Below are 24389 nucleotides of genomic sequence, written 5' to 3' on the forward strand. Positions count from 1 at the left end.
GATATTTCAGAAAAAATCCAAGTCCAAATCAGAATATGGGTAGGATTTCCGATTCCGACCCGATCTGACTTTTGAATATATTTCAAACATCTTTTTGGGTGAGCATATATCCTTTTATTTTCCTAACCTTTCTCCTCATTTTTCATCTCTCTAGCTCTCTATGTCGCAGCCCCATCCTGTAGTTTCTCCTCTCTTAGATATGTTTGAAGGTCTTCATCAATCTTCATACTTAGATCTCTTCTTCGTTCATCTTCAGTAGAAGATGAAAAAATGTTTGTCGTTACATGGAAGCTGGCATCACAAAAAATCCCATAGTTACTCTTTGACACAAACAAGAAGCTTTGAATAGAAGTGTACCAAAAGATGTAGTAATGTACCATAGCTACATTAGTACATCACTGCACAAAGTAATAACATCTAATAAACGAGCAACAACTTGAAGTATTGTGTACAAATCACTCATTTACAAACACGTACAAAGAAAAATTCATGTAGCTGTTGTAATTAAAACTTTGGTCGAGCAATCCATTTTACCAGGTAAAATATGCCCGAATCAAACTGGTTTTCATAAGAACTACTTGGAAATAATTCAAAATGGACAAAAGATAAGTGATCTGCAAATCTAGCTTCGCTTGGTCAGGTGTAAACTGTTAACTAGCAAAGCTCATCAGGGATAAGTTCATGGACAGAAATTACCAATCACCTCTCTCATTTCCCCAACGCTAGCTTTTTGAAACTTTGTCCAAAGCATTGAAAACAGTTTGTATAGTTACTTCCTCTACAATCACAACCTTGTCTCTTGATTTAGAACCAGAACCTATCGATACTTGCCTTCTTTTCACCCCAAAAACCTGTTACTTGAGAAGAACAAAGAGTTAGAACTTTCAATATTATATACATAATTAAACCACTATGCAAGGTAAACTGAGAAGCAATGTGATTGACGGAAAAACAAAACAAAAAGAATTCCACATAAAAACACCAATAAGCTTTTGACCACATTAGTTACATTAAGTTAATCAGCCATTAGAAACTATGGGTATCATATTGAGTAAAGAACGGATGTAGAAAACCCAAAAACAGCAACAAAAAAGCTCCCACTTATGAACACATCACAATGATACAAAAAACACATAAAACATAATAACAATCACATACCTAATATCACAATTGCATGTACATCAAAGGACTCACTTAATATCACATGCACCAAGTACATTGCACAAGTATGCCCAACACACTTGACTTCTAGTTTCTTCATATCTTGCCTTTTGAAGATCGTGCAAGGCCGATAGTAGATCTTAAGAAACTCTTTGCCACTGGACAGCTGTTTTAGATCCCAATTTGCTTAGTCTTCATGACTTTTAGACTTGTTCTCTCTTTCTAGCCAGGTGTTTCTTTTGTATACTCTGTGTACTTGAGTTGCGCCATTTGAAATTTTAATGATATTTCGTTTACTTGTAAAATAAAACAAAACATTGTTGGTTACAAGAGAGACTTGTAGTGTCTATAGTATCCTTGTATTGCAACTAGATTTTAAAACATTGGATGGGTCACATTTTTTTCCCTTAAAGGTTCTTTGAAGTCTAGACCAACGGTGTAATTTTTGGCAAGTGAAGATGACAGTGAAAATATCTAAAGAGAGTAATTTGGTTAGTTTTCTACACACACAGAGAGGTTTCTAGAGAAAGACCAGCTAGGTAGTGGTGATGAGTTTTGTTTTTCTTTTTCTAACCTATTTGTCACTAACCGTCCACTTTGAGTAACAATTGATCTTCCAACATACCTTTAGTGCACATACATGCACCTCAAGAAATGTTCTTCAAGATATCTTATGTCTACAGCAAAATGGGAACATCTCCATTTATGAGCCAAAAGGCATCATCTACATGCTTTTTCCACAAGTAAAGAAAGATATCAGTCATAGCAATCTTGTCACCAACATGGAAGCTACTCAGATCATGAATTCTCATTCTAGTATCATCTCCTCCATCTTAGTATGCACCTTTTCATCCTCATGTCATTCATTCAATTCAAATTGCTAGGACATTTTAACCTACAAATCCAACATCTAGTCTTAACTTTTCTTTACTCAAAGTACTTATCTTATCAGCTATTATGGCCAAAAGCATATGGCTTAACAAATGATCTAAATTGCAAACACTCTTCCTTATAGCATAAGCTTGAAAACTATTACTCTTCACTTATAACCCTTTAGTGCACCTCTAACATATTTATAATTGCTAAGCTATCATGGGATTAAGGTTTAGTTGGTAAGAATATAAGACATTTTAAAACTTATTGCCATGTTGAATTAGCAAGTACTAGCTTGAGAGTAACCAACCAATTCATGGTTTTCTTCCCAAAAAATGTAAGGAGTCGGCGGGTAACTCAAGTCCTTAAATTAAAAACAGATAAACATTTTGTAGAAGCAACTAATTCTTTGTATAAACAACTCTCCTCTAAGTTAATTGAGGTTTATATTTAGCCATCTGATTTCAGTCTCAGGGGTTGATCGTTATCACAAAAGAAGCAGATAACATGTCTAATGATAACTGCTACGAAACACAATATAACCTTTTGATGGAACAAGGGAAAAACACCAACAAGTACAGTCACAACTGAAATTTACTTTCCTCATTGTTAAAGCTAATCAAAAAAGTCTACAAGGGCCGCCCATTAACAATCAGATCTTTAACAGGAAATTATCCTGCCAACACTCTATGGTATGATTCAAAACTTTCATGTGAATACAAGGGCCAAAATCTGTTAAGAGTTTGCTACTTATAAAATGAAAACCCATATATGTGTACATAAAAATAATTAATTAATTAACAAAAAAAATTAAAAAAGTAATCAGACTGACCGAGCTCATGAAATCGAGAAGTGCGGCGTTAGCTTCTCCGTCCTTCGCTGGCGCGTCTATTTGCACCCCCACGGCCTCGTCACTCAAATCTATATTTCATATTTAACCAAAACAAGAATAAAAAATACGAATACAATCTAACACACACACAAAGACAGGTGCGCGCGTAGAGACCTGTGATGGAGGAGGATTTGGCGCCCGGCTTGGCGTGGATGGTGATGGCGACAGAGGAGGGAGGGATGGAGCGAATACAGGAAGGGAAATTGTCAGGTTGTGCGGAGGGTGATGACTTTGCTGAATCTGTGGGTTTGGCCTTTGCTTTGTCCTTCTTGCCCTTGGATGGTGCCATTTTTCTTTCTCTTCTTCCTTTCTTCTCTAAACAATGCGAATTTTGTTGATTGCTATCTCATATCTGGTGAGACTTACGTTTTTAGCATGAGGAACCAAATGGGGTCTTTTGCTTAAGCCAATTCCTTGCATTGCCATTCAAGAGGAAATCAAAACCATGCCCAAGAATCGAGCCACGTGAAGACGAAGAGGGAGCAAGAGAGTGTGTGTGAAATTTGAGAGAGGAGCGGTTTTTGTGTGAGAGAGGAACCGAATGGAAGGGGTGAGAGAATGGGATCTGGTGCGTGAAATTCACAAGAGACTGAAGAGAGCATAAGGCGTCTGTGTGAAAAACCGAAAATATCCTTAGTTCGTTTATTTCAGCATAAAATAATTTTTAAAAAAAATATGGATGTTTGGCGTGAAAAAAAAATTAATTAATAGAAAATATTTTCTATTTTACTAAAAAAAGTTCTGTACAATCGTTTCCATTTTTTTAAAACCTTACCTATTAATGTAATTTTTAAGAAAGAACTTAGTATTAAGACTCCGTTCGGATTTCTACTAAAAATATTTCATGAAAACAATTTTCCGAACAAACGGTGGATGGAGGCTATGGAGCCTCTGCTGCGTTTGAGTGAGAGAGAAAGAGAGAGAGAGGAGAAAAGAAAAGAAAATTTGGGGAACAGCCGTATGTGAGACTTTGTGAGAGAGAGGGGAAAAAATAAAATAAAAATTTGGGTTGCTGTGCAGCTGTGTGCAACTTGGGTAAAAGAAAAGAAATATATATTTCTTTTTTCGGGTGCTGGTAACTTGGGTAAAAGTAAGAGAAAATACTTTTTAAAAAAAAAAAAAAAGAAAAAAAAAAAAATCACGGCACCCCCAAAGCATAAGGTGACTCCGCCAAAAAAAAAAAAAATAAATAACATAGATTTATTTTAGGTTTAATTTTTTATTTAGATGTTAGATTTTAGATTTGTTATGGTTTTAATTTAGACAAAATAAAATGTAGACAATAAAATTTTTTATTTGATTTGTTATTTAGATGTTAGATTTGTTATCTAGATTTAGTTTTGTTATTTTGAGTTTAATTAGATTTTAGAATTCTGTAAATATTTGTTGGATTATAATTTTATTTAGTTTTTTAAAATTCAGATTATTTGTTGGATTATAATTTTGTTTAGGTTTTTAAAATTTAGATTATCTAAATGAAAATTAATAATAATAAAAAAAAAAACTAAAAAGCTACATATTAAAAATGCAGTATGTTATCGAGATAACTAAAAAGAATTAAAGCTTCCTCTTCACTTTTGTAGAGACTCTTCTTCTTCATAAAATGAAAAGATAATTTTTTACTCAAAGTTTTTTTATAACATAAAGAGCAAGAACGTGATAAAAATATGTTCAATTCTCAATTATAACATACTACTTTTTTAATAGGCCTCCCCCATCCCCACCTTTGACTTTTTTTTTTTTTTTAAACAATTATTTTATTATTAAATTTGTGAGAAAAAAAATAATTTCGTTCTTTTATTTATTTATTTTTCATTTTGGCCCCTAAATTTTTTTTTTTCGTCCAACCCCTTTGAATTGAACTTCTAGTTTCGTCCTAAGGACAAGAAGGCCTAGCTAACACGCAATGTCAGCAAAGCCCTCACCCTCCACACAACCCAACAATTGCCCTTTTTGTATGGTTAAAATAACCAGTGAGTTTAGACGTTAAAATCACGCAAAGACATGTGATAAGATTGACATCATGTATGGTTAAAATAACTAGCGAGTTTAGAAGAGTAATGCTAGAAGTTCTTGTTGTGTTTTATTGTGTTTTTCTAAAAATGATCTAACTATTAAAATTAATATTAAATTTTAATTAAATGATAATTTTAAAAAGCACTTTATTTTTTGATAAACTTTTAGAAGTACTCAGTTTAAACTAGTACTTATTAGCGATTTCTACTGCACTAATTTTATCAACACATCCTCAAAATTATTTGACACCCCCACATTAAATTATTATTTTTAATTAATTGAAATCACGTCCAACCAATGTGATGAACACCCCACTTTCCATTTCAAAATTAAGTATCAACCATTAATATATCGTAAAACTTTCTTAATTAAATACTTCTATATGCACAAATACACCCCCCCGTCACAAAAGAAAAAAGAAAAAGGAAAATTGTATGATACCCACTTTGAGTTTTAGTCTCTTTTGACAGATGAAAACCCGAATTTCTAATTTTGAAAATTAATAATTGAATTACTTCGTACAATTTCTAAGAGTAGAAGTGCCACCTCAGTATCTTCTCCATGTAAGACAAAAAGCCAAGTCATCATGGATGGTGATTTATCATCTTAACCCATATTGTCAAAAAAGAAATAGTTGATCTGATTTGCAGATGGTGCCGTCGGTGGTGGGTTATTGGGAGTAAGACTGGGGTTTGGTGGTCCGATTGGAGTATAAAAGTCGAGTTTGGGTGATTTAAATTGGGTTTTAATATGGTGAGAAAGTTTTCTTCTTCGCTTTGGACAGATTTACACGTTCATTATCTGTTGATTGTGAGGGTCAAGTCTTGCTTTAAAGTGAAAAAACTAGTAAATGCGTCCTAAGTGGAAGGTTTATGTATCACACAATAATTTAGTCAGAATGTCATGCACGCTGATTGTTACCAAACATTCCTATTCATAGAAAAAAGGAAAAAATATAATTTAGTCCCTCAAATTACAAGTTATTTTCATTTTAGCTCTTTAGTATTCAAAAAGTAATAAAGTAGCTATCTAAACTACCAATTAGTTGCAATTTGGCTACTCCGTGAGTCATTACCGTCAAATAGGATGAAAACTTCAATATTATGTCGTTTTGACAAGATTAAGTTACAAAAATACCACCCAAAAAAAAAAAAAAAAAAAAAAAATTAAGTTTAAAGGGTGGCTACGCCGAAATACCATAACTATGGGAGGTGGCAGTGAGCCACTAAACCTACGCACTGAATAAGCTTGTCGTTTTGGAGCATTTTAAATTGATTTTTTTTTTCAAAATAGGTATTTAGTAACCTTATTCACCCAAAAATGGCGATGTATTGAGTTCCCATCTGTTACAAACTGGTAATGACTAACAGGTGGCTAAATTAGTAGTTGGTAGTTTATAGGGCTATTTAATGGCTTTTGGAGCGTTATGAAGTAAAATGAAAATAAACATAGTTTGGGGGCTAAATTATACTTTTCTCAAAAAAAAAAAAAAACATAGCGTGCAGGTTTGGGTTATATGTTTGAGACCAGCACAAGAGAGAATTTTATGCATTTTTTGTTAAATGACCAAATACCAACTTTTTTCTTAAAATAAATATAAAATATAAAATTCTTAATAATAATAATAAATATTGCCTTGGACAAGAGCCGCAGGTCAACAGAGTTTTCCCCTTTTATTTTGAATTTTGAATTTGTTTTTTTAAAGATAAATGATTGGTGTCAATATTTTGCTCATATGTTTTTCATATCATATTTGTGAATTTATATGGATCCTACATAAGTCAATGGTGATTGGTGAACCCCACAAATTGAAGAGAAATGCTAGGGGTTAGTATTTTTCCCATATTTGGCCCATCACATCTTACAAATCAACCATTGGATTTGTTGACTTATGTGAACTCCATAAATCTAATGGTTGACCTTGAATTTGTAAAAGAATATGAGTCAAATATGAGAAACTTATTGACCCCTTGCATTTCTCCAAATTTAATAGTTTTTATTTTTTTTTTTTTTTTTTTTTTTTTGACATCTCTAAATTTAATACTTGATTTATTGAATTTATAGGAGAACATGAGAAAAATATGGACAAATTATTGACACTAATCATTTCTCTTTTTAGATGGGCATTTTATATATATATATATATATAAGGTGAAATTAAAAGGGGCCGAAACATAGAATACCAACATTACAAAATTTGTAAACTTCAAGATTATGATGATAACTCCTTATACTCTAAGGAGTGTAAGTAAAATTTCGCCTACAAGTTTTATATGGTTAAAGTTCGCCATTTTAGAACTTCACACTCAGTAAAACCTTACGTCTAAACAAATTATGATCAAGCAAACAATGGTAATACTCCAATAGAACTAATCTAATAAGTAGGTTGCACCTCCAAAAAGAATCACTATTCAATTGAATTTAGAAAAAAGTAAAACAGTAAGTAAATCTTTTCATATTCGGGATTGGGCATTCCATTTGCGAAAACTGTTACACTACACCTCTGTGATGATTTATCTTGATCAGATGAAGTAAAGACTTTGGGTTGATGTGCATGTGTAATGCACTGAATTGACCATGAGAGTTGTTTTTCCTCAAAAACACTGTCAATAGGAATGACTATAACTCGTGAAACTTCTTATAATATTGATTCTAAATCTTGAAAGAATTATGAACTCAAATGTCATGTGGATGCATTTATAAGTGATACTGGTCAAAATTTTCGATCGTTAAGTAATCATATGTAGCATTGTGAGAGCATTTTTCTCAAGAAGGAATCCAAACTTTTTATTTAAAGGATAAGAAATTTTCACTTAAAATAGATTTTATCGAATGAATTATTCTCAGTTCCTGGCCAAGGTATTTTGGTGAGAGTTACTAAAATATTTATGTACATGGTGAAAAGACTTTTACAAGTACAAGAATAATAAATAAAATCAGTTGCACAAGGATAAAAAAATATAAATTTAAAGTGATAGTATTATTGACGTTAATTCTAGATGCAGCCTGACTAGGTGGTAAGCAAATAAAACAGTACAAGAAGAAAGATAGATAATTCTTAGATCTTGAGTCTATCATAGATTTGAGAATTCTTCTCAAAACTATAGAGTCTGTTTATGACTTCAAGGAAAAATATGAAGAAAACTCACTTCGGAGTAATTCTTATTAGAGAAAACTGATAAATCAACATAAAACTGTTTTTCTAGAGGTTATAAGCATGTATTTGATAGTCCCAAGACTCCTATTACTAATAAAACACGGAATATTGACTCTCAAAACCCTAATCCTAGTAAAACAAGGAAATAAAGTTGGTTTAAGCTTAATAAAAGCGGAAAAAATAGCATAATGTCCTCGCATGCGCTCGATCGCAGGCACGCGTGCGAGGACATTATGCTATTCGATCACAGGCACTCGATCGCAAGCACGCGGGCACTTGATTGCACTTCCAACGACTTGGTACACTCGATTGCATTCACAGGGATGATTGGTCGCAATACCAAGAACGGCCCTCGCACTTCCAGGGAATGGCGCTCGAACGCAGTTAATGTGCGATCAATCACAGTTCTAGGAACCACCTTTGCTGCAGCACGAGTCTGGGATTGTGTCACCATTTTTCGGGGTGACTTTTGGGGATTTACAAATGGATTGAATTGTAAATCCACATGTGTAGATCCATCTTATCTCGGTCTTATCATCTTAACCCATATTGCCAAAAAACACCTTAGAGGTGGGCTTTCATGGATTGCTGGCCATTTGAGGAAAAAAATTGTAAGATAATGAGAGTAATTGGAAGGTCGTTTTCTTGATCCAATAGGTGTTTGTAATGGTTGAATGATTTGTAAATAGAAATGAGAAATTTGAATTTTTATTGGCCTTTTTGAGAAAGCCCAGCCTTCTACGATTCTTGAATTAATTAGTCACAAATTACAGAGTAGTACTACTAGTCTATCTTGTGTGACTCTTGTATCATTCTAAGAATGATATGCCTCTTAAAATTACTATTAGCTTGTGATTGATCATTATTAGATTTTGACCAAATGGTAATTTTAAGAGTTACATTATTTTTGGAGGAACAAAAAAATCACACAAGATGAATTTCTAAAATTAGTCCAAATTTCATGCCCCTTTATTCTTTATAATGTTTTATTAATACATTCTGACTCAACTAATTACCCTATAATTTAGCCCATTTAACACAACTATTAACAATATCTACAAAGAATCCTAACTAATAATCGGTATATTGGACTTTACCACATGGTTTCAACTAAAAATATTTTAACTGGGCCTTTTAAACATATATAGCCCAACCCATCACAAAAGAAAAAGGAAAATTGTCCCATATGTATCCCTTTGAGTTTTAGTCCTTGAGTGTCTTGACAAATGCAAAACCCGAATTTCTAATTTTGAAAATTAATAATTGAATTTTTTTTGTTCAATTTTTAAGGGTAGAAGTGCCACCTAGTATCTTCTCCATGTAAGAAAAATGAAACTGTGCACATGTATTGAAACAGAAATGCTATATGATGAGTGATGAATGTTGTACATCTAAGCTTCTTAACTTGTATATGTTAATTTCTTAGTGTTGTTATTTGTTTGATTTGATTTGATTTTTATGTTTTAGGGTCTTATATGACAAATACAAGAATTCCAATGGAAATTGGGCTTAAAAAGACATTTTGGAAGCATTCTGGAGACTTGGAATAAATCATTTTAATCATATGTCAATTAAAACCGTTGTACAACAATCATCCCCATAATCACAGAAAATAATATACTTTTTAATGTTTTTTTTTTTTAATTTTAAAAGTTGGTTCTTAAATGATGTATTATAATCTTATAAGTTGATATATTTTTCAAAATAATAAAATTTAATGAGATAGTAACATACTATTTTAGAACTAACTTTTGAAAAGAAAAATTTAAAAGTATAGCACTTCTCTTATGGAAAAGACAAGTCATGGATGGTGGTTTATCATCTTAACCCATACTGTCAAAAAGAAGAAGAAAAGAAAAATAGTTGATATGATTTACGGATGGCACTGCTTGCCGTAGGTGGTGGGTTATTGGGAGTAAGATTGGGGTTTGGTAGTCCGATTGGAATATAAAAGTCGAGTTTGTGTGATTTGAATTGACAGATTCAGTGCCGTAGGTGGTGGGTTATTGGGAGTAAGGTTGGGGTTTGGTGGTCCCATTGGAGTATAAAAGTCGAGTTTGTGTGAATTGAATTTAGGGGTGCAAAGGCGGTTACGGTTAGCGGTTAGTGAAATAGATAACCGCCCGCTAACCGCTTTTTTAAAATTGGGCTTTTTTTTGGGCTTTTTGGGCTTATTTTTTTGGGCTTTTTTTTACCCTCATTTTTTTCTTCTTGTATTTTTAATATCTTCTTAGGCCCAATTGCTATAAATATTTGAATTGTCATTGGATCATATGATTAAGTGTTGATCTTATAAACTTACAAACAAACAAAAATACTTCAATTGTAGTTATAAGTAGCACATTGTTTAATCCAATGTCAATTACTTAATTTGATATTATATGAATCACATTGTCATTGTCATTGTACATGAATAATTGATTAAGTATTGGAATTGTAATTGGATCATATAGTTAAATATTTATCTTATACATTTATATTATTTAATATGCATATAATATAACTATAATATATATATATAAAATTCAAAATTGTTCAAAATTGTTAATTTTCTTTTTTTTTGTTTCTTTCAAAAAATGGTTAAATTTCTTTTTCTAAAAAATGTTCAAAAAATACATTAATACTTCAATTGTGATTATAAGTAACACATTGTTGAATCTAATGTCAATTACTTAATTTGATATTATATAATCATATAGTCTCATTAAATTATATCATATGATTCATATGATTAATTATTTAAATTCTTATCATATTTACTTATAATCTTTTTTCTTTGAATTGAACTTAATATCTAATGGTAAATGGCAATGTTCAAACTCCTAAATCCTAAATTCCTAAAGTATCTAATAATGTTTTAATTAAATTGTAGACTTATAGTTATAAGTAACATATTGTTTAATTCAATTGAATCAATTGTGATTATCATTGTACATGAATCATATGATTAACTTGTAGACTTATGACTTATGAGTTATGTCATATTATATATGTATTATTTATTATTATATAATCATATGATTTAATGATCAAGTCATCATGTGATATAATCATATCAATTATAGTGATAATATATAAATTACTAAAATTATAATGATAATACATTAATACTTAAATTATGTTTATAAGTAACACATTGGTCATTGTTTAATCCAATGTCAATTACTTAATTTGATATTATACGAATCATATCATCATTGTACATTAATAATATGATTCACTTGAAGTCTTGAATAAAGTATTTGAATTGTCATTGAATCATATGATTAACTATTGATATTATACATTTATATTATTCATATACATATGTAGACTTATATAGACTTATAGGTTTATAACATACATTGGAAATAAGTCTCTAGATATTTAATTGTTGTATTAGTATGAATTAGTATACCTTTGAGTTATGTCATATTATATATGTATAATTTGTTATTATATAATCAAATGATTTAATAATCAATCTCATGTGATATAATCATATAAATTATAGTGATAATATATTAATACTCAAATTGTGATTTAATTATTTTTTAAAAAAAATTGTGATTTAATGATCAAGTGATTATATGATATAATCATATAAATTATAGTGATAATATATTAATACTCAAATTGTGATTTAATTATTTTTAAAAAAAATTGTGATTTAATGATCAAGTGATTATGTTATATGTATAAATATTTTTATAATTATAATTATAAAAATATATTATATAAAAAGGCGGTTAGCGGTTAGCGGTTACGGTTAGTAGACCCAATAACCGCTAACCGCTAGGCGGTTATGGCGGTTAGACGGTTAGCGGTTAATGCGGTTAGACGGTTAGGCGGTTAGGCGGTTGGTGGTTATAGCGGTTAGCGGTTAGCGGGCGGTTAAAAACCGCCCGCCTTTGCACCCCTAATTGAATTGACAGATTCAGTGCCGTAGGTGGCAGGTTATTGGTAGTAAGATTGGGGTTTGGTGGTCCGATTGGAATATAAAAGTCGAGTTTGTGTGATTTGAATTGACAGATTCACACATTGGTTCATTTATCTGTTGACTGAGGGGTCAAGTCTTCCTTTAAAGTGAAACAACTTGTAAATGCAATTCATTTCATTTGTCATAATTAGTCCGAATGTCACGGAAGCTGTTTCTTACCAAATTTTCCTACTAAGATAGCCTAGATAGGATTTCTAGATGCACATAGAGTATACGGTTGGAATTTTTATTATTTGTTATTAATAAAAATTATTATTATTATTATTTTGAATTTTATTTGTTTTTTAATTTTCAATTTTTATTAAGGGCCAATTTTACAAAAAAAAAGAAAAAAAGAAAAAGAAAAAGAAAAAGAAAAATGTGAAAATAAAAGGAGTGAAACATGAGCTACGTACGGATGTTGATAGAACAACTTATACTTCAACGAGGATAAGGGGTGTAAGTGTAGTTTTCCCTTCTAATTTTACGTGGTTAAAGTTTGTCCTTCTAGAACTTCACACTAACTAAAACCTTATGACTAAACAAATTCTAATCAAACAGATAATATTAAGAGTTAATAACGTTTTTAGTACTTGGGTTTTGAAGACTTTATTTATTATTTATATTTTTATATTTTGTAAGTTGACAACTTTATATTTTTCCATTTGAGTGTGGATCTCACTCGCCAGGGAATGCATCCTACGCGCCGGCCGTTGTTGTTGTTTGCTGGTTTTTTTTTGTGATTAGTCTTCTTTTTTTTATTTTTTTTTAGGGGAAAATGCAGTTTACCCCCTGAAGTTTCAGGGGTTTTTCAATTTTAACCCCAAAGTTCAAAAATTGGCAATCTATCCCCTGAAGTTTCAAAAATTGGCAATTTAAACCTTCCATTTAATTTTTCCGTTAAATTGGACAAAATTTTTTTAAAAAAACTTGAGGGTAATGATGTAATTTCATAAATTTCCATCCATTTTGACAGAAAAATTAAACGGAAGGTTTAAATTACCAATTTTTGAAACTTCAGGGGGTTAGATTGCCAATTTTTGAACTTTGGGGTTAAAATTGAAAAACTCCTGAAACTTCATGGGGGTAAACTACATTTTCCCATATATATATATATATATAAATGTTAGATAATTTTTATATAACATTGTTTTGCTACTATTAAGTGTTAAGAGTAAACTCTTTTTTATTTTCCTTGTATTTGTTTGCTCACAAGTGTCTCACACCAATAAAATAAAATCAAGCACACATCTCTCACAATAATAGTTAGCTTGTTTGTCCCACATAAAAGAGCAAAAAAACTTTCTCACCTAAGTAATATATAAAAATGATGCATGCCTTTCTTATTGAGCCAAGGCTCTAGTTGTCCCACATGGATTGGCTCGCTTGGATTACAAAGTTGCCTTCAATTTGTTGGTTGGGAAGTAAAACATTTTTACTAATATATTATTATTATTATTAAATTTAATTTAATTTGTCTCATTGGTATGATGAGTTATTTAAGTTAATTTTTTTTTTTTAAGTTTGCATTAGCCGAGCTGGCTCGGCTCGGTTGCTCGCTTGACTCACCTACTAGACGAGCTCGAGCTCGGCTCGCACACGAAATTTTCTTTGGTGAGCCGAGCCAAGCTTAAATTTTAGAGCTCGGCTCGAGCTCAAACTTGTGAAATTTTTAATTGAGCAGAGCTTGGACAGTCTTGGCTCGCCCAAACTCGACTCGTTTACACTCGTTTACAGCCCTAGTTGGGAACATAAAAAGTATTTAATAATATTTGGTTCATCTTACGAGAAGCCTCATCTAATGTTTGGTGGAATGAGATCCTCTCCATTTCACAGGAAATGGACAGGATCTGGTTAGTATAATTTAGGATGGCAAAATGATCTTTTCAATTAAAAAGACCATTTTGCCCTCCTATTTTTGCCTAACTGTTCCTATCTATTTCAAAGGAAATGGAAAGGATCCTTTTAGATGTTTGGCAAGATGAGTTAAGTTTTTAAAAAAGTTAAAATTTTCTTAAAAATGTTCTATAAACTTTGTAAGAGACGATCTGAGTGAGCCTTGCAAAACAGGCGAGCTCTAGCTCGTAGGAGGGATTCTCATTGGCGAGCTAAGTCGAGCTTAAGTATTAGTACTCAACCTGGGCTCGAGCTTTTGAGAATTTTAAATGAGTCGAGCTTGGGTAAGCACTACTCACCTGAGCTTGACTCATTTACGACTCCATTTAATGCTATCAATTTTCAAAAAGTTTTGAGTGTATCCAAAAAAATCATAATTAAAGATACCTACCCCCAACTATCTATATGACAAGAAGGATAAATTTTTCTTAGTTATCTTGTGTACAATATTAATATCTTAGGCATTTAATATTTTTTTGATGAAAGATAATGTCTCGCAATAAGAAGCTTTAAAGTAGATGGCTATCACCGACAACGTTTTCATCGTAATTTTATTGATGAAAGATAAATACATGTTTAACTCAATACTTACCCTTGCACTGTTTTGTGCAGTACTTCTACTATTGGCCTCTAAATATAATAGTTGTCTAGTAATAGGGCCAACAGATGCCCTTCCGTGATGAGTGCAGGAAATACATAAATAAAACAAATAAAAACTATATGAGATCAGATATAATTTTTTCTTGCATGCAAAAGTTCACATGGACGTAGGAGCTGGACATGGAGGAATAGATACCTCAGTAATCCCATTTAACATCAAGAGGACACTTTTCATGGAAGGACGAAGAGCTGGTTCGTCTTGAATACACCAGAGTCCAATCTTAACCATATTCTCAAAGGTAGTCTTATCTACTTCTTCTCCGCACATAATCTTACCCAACTCCCTACCAACAAAGCATTTGTAGATCCAAGTAGAAAGAACAATCTCGTCGTCGTTTGATACGTTAAGTTCTATGTTCTTTCTGCAACATAAAATTTCCAAGAGCACTATTCCTTAACTATAAACATCCGCCCTTACTGATATTGGTGTGCTCTTATGCCATTCAGGTGCTAAGTACCCTCTTGTCCCTCTAATTCCTGTGAAGGTCCTAGTTTGATCTGGCATTAAAAATTTTGCCAGTCCAAAGTCAGAGATTTTAGCGGTCCAAAAATCATCCATTAGAATGTTTTGAGGCTTTATATCACAATGGATAATTGGGGCCTCACACTCTTCGTGTAGATAGAGGATCCCTCTCGCAACATCTCGTGCGATTCGCACTCTCTCATCCCAGTCTGGACGTCTCTCGGCTCTAAAAAGAAGATCAGCAAGAGAGCCATTGCTCATGTACTCATAAACGAGAAGCCTTTTAGAACCTTCAGCACAGTAACCTAGCAAACGAACCAAGTTCCTATGGTGGGTTCTCCCAATTGCTCGCATCTCTGCCCGGAACTCTCGTTCACCTTCTTCAATTAATTTCTCTAGTCTCTTTACAGCAACAAGTCTTCTACCTTTGTACAGTGCCCCTTTGTAAACTGCTCCGAATGAGCCCTTACCTAACTCTTCTTTGAAGCCATTTGTTGCTCTTTTAAGCTCATTATAAGAAAACAATCTCAATGTGACCTCCTCATTCAAGCCCAGGTTTCCATTTTCTATTAGCCTTTGGTACCTCAAAACTCGACATTTGAAAACGAAAAGGCCAGAGATTGCGAGGGCAACACATGAGAATGCTGTAAAACCAAAAGTCACAAGAAGAATTTCCACTATTGCTGTTTTGCGTACGACCTCGAGTGGCACCTGTTGGTTATCAGTTTCATTGCTGCTCTTAAGGCTTGTTATACCATCCTTAAAGAATACCGTCTCCTTATTTTTAGTTCTTCTCACATACCTCAGTGGAAGGCTTTGTTTCCAGCAAGACCCACTCTTGAATTGTGCCACCCCACAACTGCAATCTTCCAAACAAGACCTGCTGCATTCTTCCTTTGTTGACAACGCTGCCACAACATAAGGAAGATCTCCCCACTCCATATTATCCATGGTTTGGATGCGATATAAGGCTTCATTTTCTTTTCCACCTATACATACTGCTTCCGAAAAGTTTTTCTCACAACCAAGAGACCTGTCATTCGGATCTACAAAATCAGTCCCAGGAAGGCAAAGACAGTATGGTTCGTTGTCATTGAATGTGCAATAGCTGTTGAAACCGCAGAAAGCTTTCACCTCACATCGATCGGTAAGCGCTTCCCATAAAGTTGATACGTTGAAGTCGCCACTTTCTTCATAGCCGTGAGAGTAGAGACGGAAAATTCCATCCGCATCGAGAGTTGAACGATAAATAGTATTATTGTTGGTGGCCGAAGATGCAATATGCAAGGTACGAACTGTGTGTAAACTACTGCCGTTGATGATAACCAGACGACCTGTATTATTGAGATAAAGGTGAAACTTAGATCCAAGGCCTACAGTGTTTGTGCTCCAGTAAGCATCATCTGGAGTGTCGCCAGTGTTTGCTGGGTATAAAACAAGGTTTCCATCATCCTGCATCTTGAGATGAAACCGTGATACGGTTGAGTGGTCAATCTCTGTTAAGCTAGAGAAGAGTTGGCCTCCCGCAAACAAAGTCTGACCTCCTAAAATGGTGTCGGTAGGATGTTCAAAACTCTGCCAAACTATCTTGGAATCCTTGTCACAGAGCACAAAATTGCCAGAGTCGAGCATGGCGGCATAGGAAACAGAGCCTGTTGCTTTCGCAATGAGTTTCGATCGTCTTCGCTCAGTTCTCGAAAGCATCATACCATCCTTGGTAAAATCCAGCCTTGCATTCGTGGTGATCGGTGGACCATCACGAATTGCCGTCCACACGACGGTTTTGTTGTGTTTACTGACCAACCAAATTCCAACAGCAAAGCCAGTAGTGCCTTGCAGCTGGTAGAACCCAAATGCAAATCGGCTAGCAGGAGAAAGCCACGAAGAGGGTTGAGTTGTGGGAGAGAGTGAAGAGCCCGGGCCAATACGGCTAGATTGATTTGGTTGAGCTCCTCCACATGCAAAGGACGTAAACACAAGGAAGAAAACAATGGATATGGGAGCCATTGGGGGGGTGGGAAGGCTAAAAGAAAATGGCAGTATTGTTTTCTGTATTTTCAACTAATAGGTGCGTAAGAGAGATAAACATAGGGTTTGTATATGAGTTGTCAAATCCCACGCTTTGCAGAGCACATGGATGTACAAGTTTGAAACAAACTAAGAAATTTCTTCATCTCTTTGGATGGATTCACACACTTGTTTCTCCGTTGATTGAGGGGTCAAGTCTTCCTTTAAAGTGAAACCACTAATTGCAATTCACTTCATTGTCATTATGCAGGTTTCATGTATCACACAATTAATTAGGCAGGGTGTCCGAAGTTGATAGGACCTCTAAATTGACGTAGTATACACGGATGGACGATAGAGATGCAAGAAATTGCACATTCAAAAGGGGTTCAAATTGCGTAGAGGAACCGTCAGACGCGTCTGTGTTTGGCTGTGGTTTTCAAATCCATCGGTTTCAGACGCGTTTTTAGAAACTCCTGTTTCTATTTAATTATGAGTTCTAATGACATTCTACTAACACCCTTTCCATGCTTTAGATAACACTTTAGGGAGGGCAGAGTAGCCAATGTTGACTGAGGTTGGATTCTTGACTGAGGTTGACTAGCCAATGTTGCTTCCACACCATTTCTTTTAGAGAGATAAGAGAACAATGCTCCATTCGTCTATAAAAAATTAGTTTATTCTTTTAAAAGTATTCCCTAATATCTGTCAGTACTCCCTCCTCACGTCCAACTTGCAGTTCCTCTGTTTTGCATATTCTTCAACAGGGTCGAACAGAGTGGCAACCCAAATCTTTAATTTTACTTAGTCGTCTATGGTTAAACCATGTATATAGAGTCAAGCGTATGATTTTGACAGTGGAAGCAATTTCTTTTTTACCTTGAAAAAAGGGGTCGAAAGAAACAATTTCTTCCTTTAGAAGTGACCAAAATCTCTGGTTTTGGACTAGTCTCTCTTCTCCTCTTCACTCTAAGACTCTTGGAAGCTAGGCATTCGTGGAAATAATATTTCCTAGGGTCTTAGAGGCGCTGATGATCGAGTTTTAGGGGCTTGAAGTGCTCAAAATTGACTCCCTGTCAAACCAAGATCGATATCTAAATGAGGATCGGAGACCTTGGTAAATGATATCACTAATAAGTAATTCTAGATGATTTTGATGAAACTTGATTAATTATTTTAAGATAACAGTGTAAATGTGTGTTAATGCTTTTATTTGAAGATAACAAATACTATCAGAACATACATGTGCATACATATAAATCGTTGTAGACATGTGCCCGCATCATGAATAAAGGGAGACAAAAAAAAAAAAAAAAAAAAAGGATAGTAATTTCATGAGACAAGGAGGGAATTAAATAACTGGTGATGGAGGGACAAGAATATCCATTGTCCCTTCCAACATCAATATTACATTCCTCATTAATGGACGCAAAGCTGGATCTTCTTGAATGCACCATAACCCCACTTTCACCATTCTTTCCAGTGTCATGAAGTCCACGTTTTCATCTTCAACAAGCTTCTCCAACTCTCCAGCCATAAAACAATTATAAACCCAATTGGAAAGAATTATCTCATCTGGAATTGGAACATTTACTTCTATACTGCTTCTACAGCATATAATCTCCAAAAGCATAATACCAAAACTGTATGTGTCTGCTTTTACTGATATCAAGGCATTCTTTTGCCATTCTGGTGCCAAGTAGGAGTACCCCGTGGTCGCCTCCGCCTCCATAGTCGATCTTGATTGTTGATTTGGGAGTAACAGCTTTGCCAACCCAAAATCAGAGATCTTGGCGGTCCACATATCATCTATAAGTATGTTTTGGGGCTTTATATTGCAGTGGATGATGGGGACTTCACACTCTTAATGCAGATAGAGGATCCCTCTTGCCACATCTTTCGTAATTCTTACGCGTTCTTTCCAATTGGGGCGCATCTCTGCCTTGAAGAGAAGATGTGCGAGTGAGCCATTGCTCATGTATTCATAAACAAGAAGCTTCCTAGAGCCCTCAATACAGAAACCCAACAACCGAACCAAGTTTCTGTGATGAGTTCGGGCAATGGCGGTGATTTCAGCTTGAAATTCCCTTTGCCCTTCTTCCACAAAGTTCTCTAGTCTTTTAACGGCAATAGTTTTGTTGCCTCCAGACATAGTTCCTTTATAAACAGATCCAAAAGTGCCCCTACCTAATTTTTCCTTGAAGCCATCTGTTGCTTTCTCAAGCTCATTGTAAGAAAAAGGTCGCAAAGCAAACTCTTCACTTAAGCCCAAATTTGCATTTTGTGACAGGCTTGTATATCTGTAAACTTGATGCCTGTATCTGAAGACACTATAGATAGCAAAGATGAGACAAAGGCATGAGATGGAACCCAAACTTAAAGCAAGAATCAAAATCAGACCCCTGTTACTTTCAGTGATCACGACTTCTGGACGCGAGGGAACTCGAGGAATTGTGCTATTTTTCCTAATCACCATAAAGAAAGCTGTTGATGAGATGTTTTTACTTACTCTCCCATATCTCAGTGGAAGCCTATATTTGGTGCAACTATCACCCGTATACAATACTGCCCCACAGTTACAATCTTTCAAGCAAGATTTGTGACAAATTTCCTTCTTGATTGGAACCACCGAGTAAGGATGATCACCCCACCACATATTATCCAAAGAAACCACATCGTACAACATCGCTGGATCTTTTCTGCTTCTGCAACCGTTGTCAGTGAAGTTCCTGTAGCAACCCAGGAACTTATTGCTGGGGTTGACGAATTCAAATCCAGGATAACACTTGCAGTGAGCTTCGTTGCCCACGCCTGAGCAGTAACTGTTGAGTCCACAGACACCTCTAACCTCACAACGGTCACGCAGCGCCGACCACTCCAGCAAGATACTTGAGCTATTGTCCCTGTCAAAGTGGTGCAAATACAATCTAAATATCCCATCTGCATCGAATGTTGCGCGGTGGATAAGAGTTCCATTTTCTGTGTTGGGATAGGAGCTATTTGCCAAACTGCGTACGCTCAAATTACCGCGGTGTAGGAAAAGAACGCCTGAATTACTAAGAGTGAGCTGTAGAATACTGTAACCACCGCGATCATAAACACCGCGACCATAAACAACGCGATCAGAAACATCGCGATAAAAACCGTCGCGAGAGGACCAATAAGCATCGAGTCGGGATGCAACGCCTAAATAAGTTGCAGAGGACCAATAAGCATCACTTGGAGCATTCGAGCTGTCTGCAGGGTAGGCAACAAGGTTTCCATCTGTCTGCAGAATGAGAGAAAATCGTCCACTCGATTGGTCTGACGAGGACACACTTGAAACCAAGTTTCGACGAGAAGACAGATTCTGGCCTCCTAATATGGTGTCAGTCGGAAAATCAAAGCTTTCCCAGATAACATACGAATTATTGTTGTACAGCACAAAATTACCCGAATCAAGCATCGCAGCTGAAACTGCAGGCATCATCAGTTTATCAGGAATGTATTTCTCGCTGAGAGGTCCAGTACTCCGGAGCAGCATACCTTCTTCGGTTAGGTCCAGGGTAGCATTTGAGGAGACAGGTGGGTCATCTCGATTGGCAGTCCAGGTGACAGTAGTGTTGTTATTCTGATTAATGAGCCATATGCCCAGAGCAAAGCCATCACCCTGTGGGTAGAAACCAAATGCAAAATGGCCAGAAGGTGAGAGCCATGAAGTACGTTTTGCATCTGGGGAAAGCGAGGAGCCTAAGGGTATCACAGTACTGGAGTCGTTTTGTTGAGCTTTTGCATAATCATCAGAAATTAAGAAAACAAGCAGTAAGATTAGAACAGGTATGGAAGCCATGGTGAAACGAGTGAGAGAGAGGACTGAGAGGAAAGAATATTGTCCAAAACAATTGGCGTGAGAAAGGGAATATGATAAAGGTACAACTTAAACTCAACTTTGGTCTAATAAGCGTGTTTACTATTATATTCCACAATGCAGGACCTTCAAGTCTTTAGACCGTGGAAGACGTGGATTTAAGATGAGAATAGCGTTCTAGGCACGTTAAATACCACATGATCAATTAATTCTACTTCAGAAAGGTATATATATATATATATATATATAATCGATATATATATATATATGCACATAGGCTACATAGCGATTAGATGATCAACGAATCCAACTGGTCCAAAATGAGAACAATGAGATGATGGGCAGAAAAAGAATATAATTAATTGCACCATTGATGCAGCGTGACTTGGTGGGTTGCAGCGAAGAACATCGATAAGGAACGGGATAAATAATTTTAGATCTTGAGTTTATCAATGATCTGAGAATTCTTCTCAAAATATAGAGTCTATCTATAATTTCAAGAAAAAATACGAAGAAAACTCACATATGAGTAATTATTATTTAACAAAATTCAATAAACAACATAAACTTTGCGTCTTACATATTAGGTCTGCTGTATTTATAACAATAAACAAACTTGGAGCAAAAGTAAACATAAACCTATTATGGAAAAGTTCTAGAATAATAAAGGGAAAATTACAATTAAATAAAATCCTAATTTAAATAACGTAAATAATAAAATATATATGATTGTTGGATTGCAAGCATAAAATCTTCATTAAAGTCCCCAATAGAGCAATCAAGTCTTTCCTTATTGGATTCTTGCCTTTATTTTCACCCAGCATTTCAATCGTCTATTTGCAGTCCGTTTTGACTTAGTAAACGTCGGAATTAGCCAAATCTTGGGCAACATGATATTGTAGATCTTTGAATTATCTTTCCAACGCCACCAAAATCGTTCCAATCCGATTTCTAAAACTCAAGTTATGATTTTTATAATAAAGCTGGCGCAGCCTTGTCCGGACACGTGAGAAGCCTGTCTGGACACCAATTCGAGAAACCCTAATATTCGATGGCTTGTCCGGATAGGCTGGATCCATGTCCGGACACGATGGCTAGAGACCTCCAGGATCTACATCATTCTCTCAAGGTTGGCGAGAATTCATTCTCGAATTCGGCCAGTTCTTTCTGCGGTCCTTCGGATGCCTAGTCAACTAATTACATTCTCCTCTTCTCAAAATCACAATAAGCCCACACCCCATAATAAATGTGATGGCTCTAATCATCAGCAGACTGTGACGATGATGTTGAAGGCCCTACACCTCACCTTACTATGTAGACTTGCCATGCTTTTCTCGTGCCTTGTCTTTCCCATATACCATGAAAATCTTCAAATGACTAGCAACGACCTCGTCACTTTTTGATAGAACATTCCCCTCCGCTATATAGATCTCATCACAAATTTGGTTAGAAGAATTTGACAAAATATCATCTACCTCGATGAAATCAACATAATTAATTGGCGTAACACTCAAATCAAAGGCTTTATCCTTGGGGCTCTTATCAAGCACATGGTGTGTATAACTGTCATCAAAAATTGCAAAACTATCCGAAAGATTTATCTCTTCCAAGGGTTCCTCTTCTTCATGAAAAAGTGAAATACACTCTAAAAGATGCGTCTCTTCCACTTGTCGTCTCAATCCGTCAAGCTGTTTAGAACTCTTGTTGTAGTGCGGATGATTAAGAAGGTTAGACCTCGGCACCAAATCAAGTTGAGGTTGAATGCCTTGCAATGGTGGCACCTCTTTCGGTAATTCTGCTCATAACACGTCGACAAATCTCCCCAACAGCTTCGTTATCGGTCTCGGTACCATGCCCTTGATGCCGCTTTCCTTGTTCGTGAACTCCTACTTTGCTACAAAGGATTGACCATCCCCTTGTGAAGGTTTTGGCTCCATCCCTTGGCTAGGTAGCAACGTCAATCTGATTTTACCAAACATGAAGCTGTACGTGTTCTTTGTTTCATCATGGATAGCAGCTTTATCATATTTCCATGGCTTTCCCAACAATAGGTGACACGTCTCCATGTTGACCACATCACACCAAATATTATCCCTATACTTAGCTCCAATGGAAAAGGACACTAGACAACGTTTAGAAACCGTTACCTCGTTTTCTTTTGTGAGTCATTCCAACCGATAGGGAGTAGGATGTCTCTTAGTCTCAAGCCCCAACTTGGGAACTGCTTCCTCCGAGACTATATTCTCATGACTCCTTGAATCAATGACAAGTTTTGCCTCTTTGACTCCCATGGTGCATATATTTTGAAATTGTCGACACATACCTTTAATGTATCGGGACGCCGAACGACACTTGATCTCTGTCTTCTCCTTAGGCACCATCTCCGCCATCTTCCTAGGTACTTCTTTTTGTGGAAATTTTATATTTTTCTCTGTTACCATGAACTCTTTGGGTTGCAAGCAACGTTGGAATTCTGGTGTATCAAGTTTGAATCTACTCACCCGCTGATTGGCATGAGCTTGCGCAAGGTGCTGAAGTCCCTGCGTTCGGTGCTCAGCAAACGGGTTTCTAGATCCATTCGCATTATGACTACACCAGTCGGATACTTGGGTAGTGAGGTCTTCAATTTGATCCCTCATAGCCCTAAGTCGATCCCCCGTGTGTTGCCAACGTTCAGCGATAGATTTGCCTTTTGCCTCCGCGGATCGCGGTCTTGGTTGGCGATGACAATCGTTCGGCCCACTGCCCATGTGCCGTAAACGAATTGCCAGATGCTCCTTATGTGCTCCCTCCATGCGCATGTGCACCTCGTTCATGTCTGCACAATGGTCACTCCTCCCCATTCATGGAAAGTAACAGAGCTTTGATACCAACTGATGTAGCGTGACTTGGTGGATTGAAGCGAAGAACATCTATAAGGAACGGGATAAATAATTCTAGATCTTGAGTCTATCAATGATCTGAGAATTCTTCTCAAAATATAGAGTTTATCTATGATTTCAAGGAAAAATATGAAGAAAACTCACCTATGAGTAATTCTTATTCAACAAATTTCAATAAACAACATAAATTGTGCCTTTTACATATTAGGTATGCTGTATTTATAACAATAAGCAAACTTGGAGCAAAAGTAAACCTAAACATATTATGGAAAAGTTATAGAATAATAAAGGGAAAATTACAATTAAATAAGATCCTAATTTAAATAACGTAAATAATAAAATATATATATGATTGCTGGATTGCTGGCATAAAATCTTCATTAAAGTCCCCAATAGAGCAACCAAGTCTTTCCTTATTGGATTCTTGCCTTTATGTCTGTCCAGCTTTTCAATCGTCCATTTGTAGCCCGTTTTGACCTAATAAACAATGGAATTAGTCAAATCTCGTGAAACATGATTTTGTAGATCTTTGAATTATCTTTCCAACGCCACCAATATCGCTCCAATCCAATGTTCG

The 24389-nt window shown here is 35.3% G+C and overlaps 1 protein-coding gene and 2 pseudogenes across 2 annotated transcripts; all 3 read right to left on the bottom strand.

Annotated features, from left to right (window-relative positions):
* Positions 1 to 25: 25 nt before the first annotated feature.
* LOC132165577 (uncharacterized) lies at positions 26 to 3526 on the bottom strand. Of its 2 annotated transcripts, none has more exons than XM_059576204.1 (4): positions 3041 to 3526; positions 2867 to 2955; positions 697 to 851; positions 26 to 291 (listed from the first exon to the last, which is right to left on the bottom strand). In XM_059576204.1, exons 1-3 carry the CDS (start codon positions 3213 to 3215, stop codon positions 723 to 725), a joined length of 393 nt encoding a protein of 130 aa, XP_059432187.1. In that variant the 5' UTR covers positions 3216 to 3526; the 3' UTR covers positions 26 to 291; positions 697 to 722. The 2 variants fall into 2 exon arrangements, with proteins under 2 accessions (XP_059432187.1, XP_059432186.1); XM_059576203.1 differs by having other exon boundaries at positions 704 to 851; positions 3041 to 3525.
* Positions 3527 to 14552: 11026 nt separating this feature from the next.
* LOC132164967 (G-type lectin S-receptor-like serine/threonine-protein kinase LECRK3) lies at positions 14553 to 17083 on the bottom strand (annotated as a pseudogene).
* Positions 17084 to 18419: 1336 nt separating this feature from the next.
* LOC132166372 (G-type lectin S-receptor-like serine/threonine-protein kinase LECRK3) lies at positions 18420 to 21029 on the bottom strand (annotated as a pseudogene).
* Between the last annotated feature and the right edge of the window lie 3360 nt (positions 21030 to 24389).

The sequence above is a fragment of the Corylus avellana genome, chromosome ca11 (assembly GCF_901000735.1).
Source record: "Corylus avellana chromosome ca11, CavTom2PMs-1.0".
NCBI classification, from domain to species: domain Eukaryota; kingdom Viridiplantae; phylum Streptophyta; class Magnoliopsida; order Fagales; family Betulaceae; genus Corylus; species Corylus avellana.

Bases quoted from the DNA above. Each gene is read 5' to 3' on its own strand.
- LOC132165577 (XM_059576204.1), bottom strand. From the start codon at position 3,215: ATGGCACCATCCAAGGGCAAGAAGGACAAAGCAAAGGCCAAACCCACA. The intron at 2,956-3,040 runs GTCTCTACGCGC...TATGAAATATAG, and splicing joins CAAATCCTCCTCCATCACAG to ATTTGAGTGACGAGGCCGTG. The intron at 852-2,866 runs GTCAGTCTGATT...CTCAAGTAACAG, and splicing joins TTCTCGATTTCATGAGCTCG to GTTTTTGGGGTGAAAAGAAG.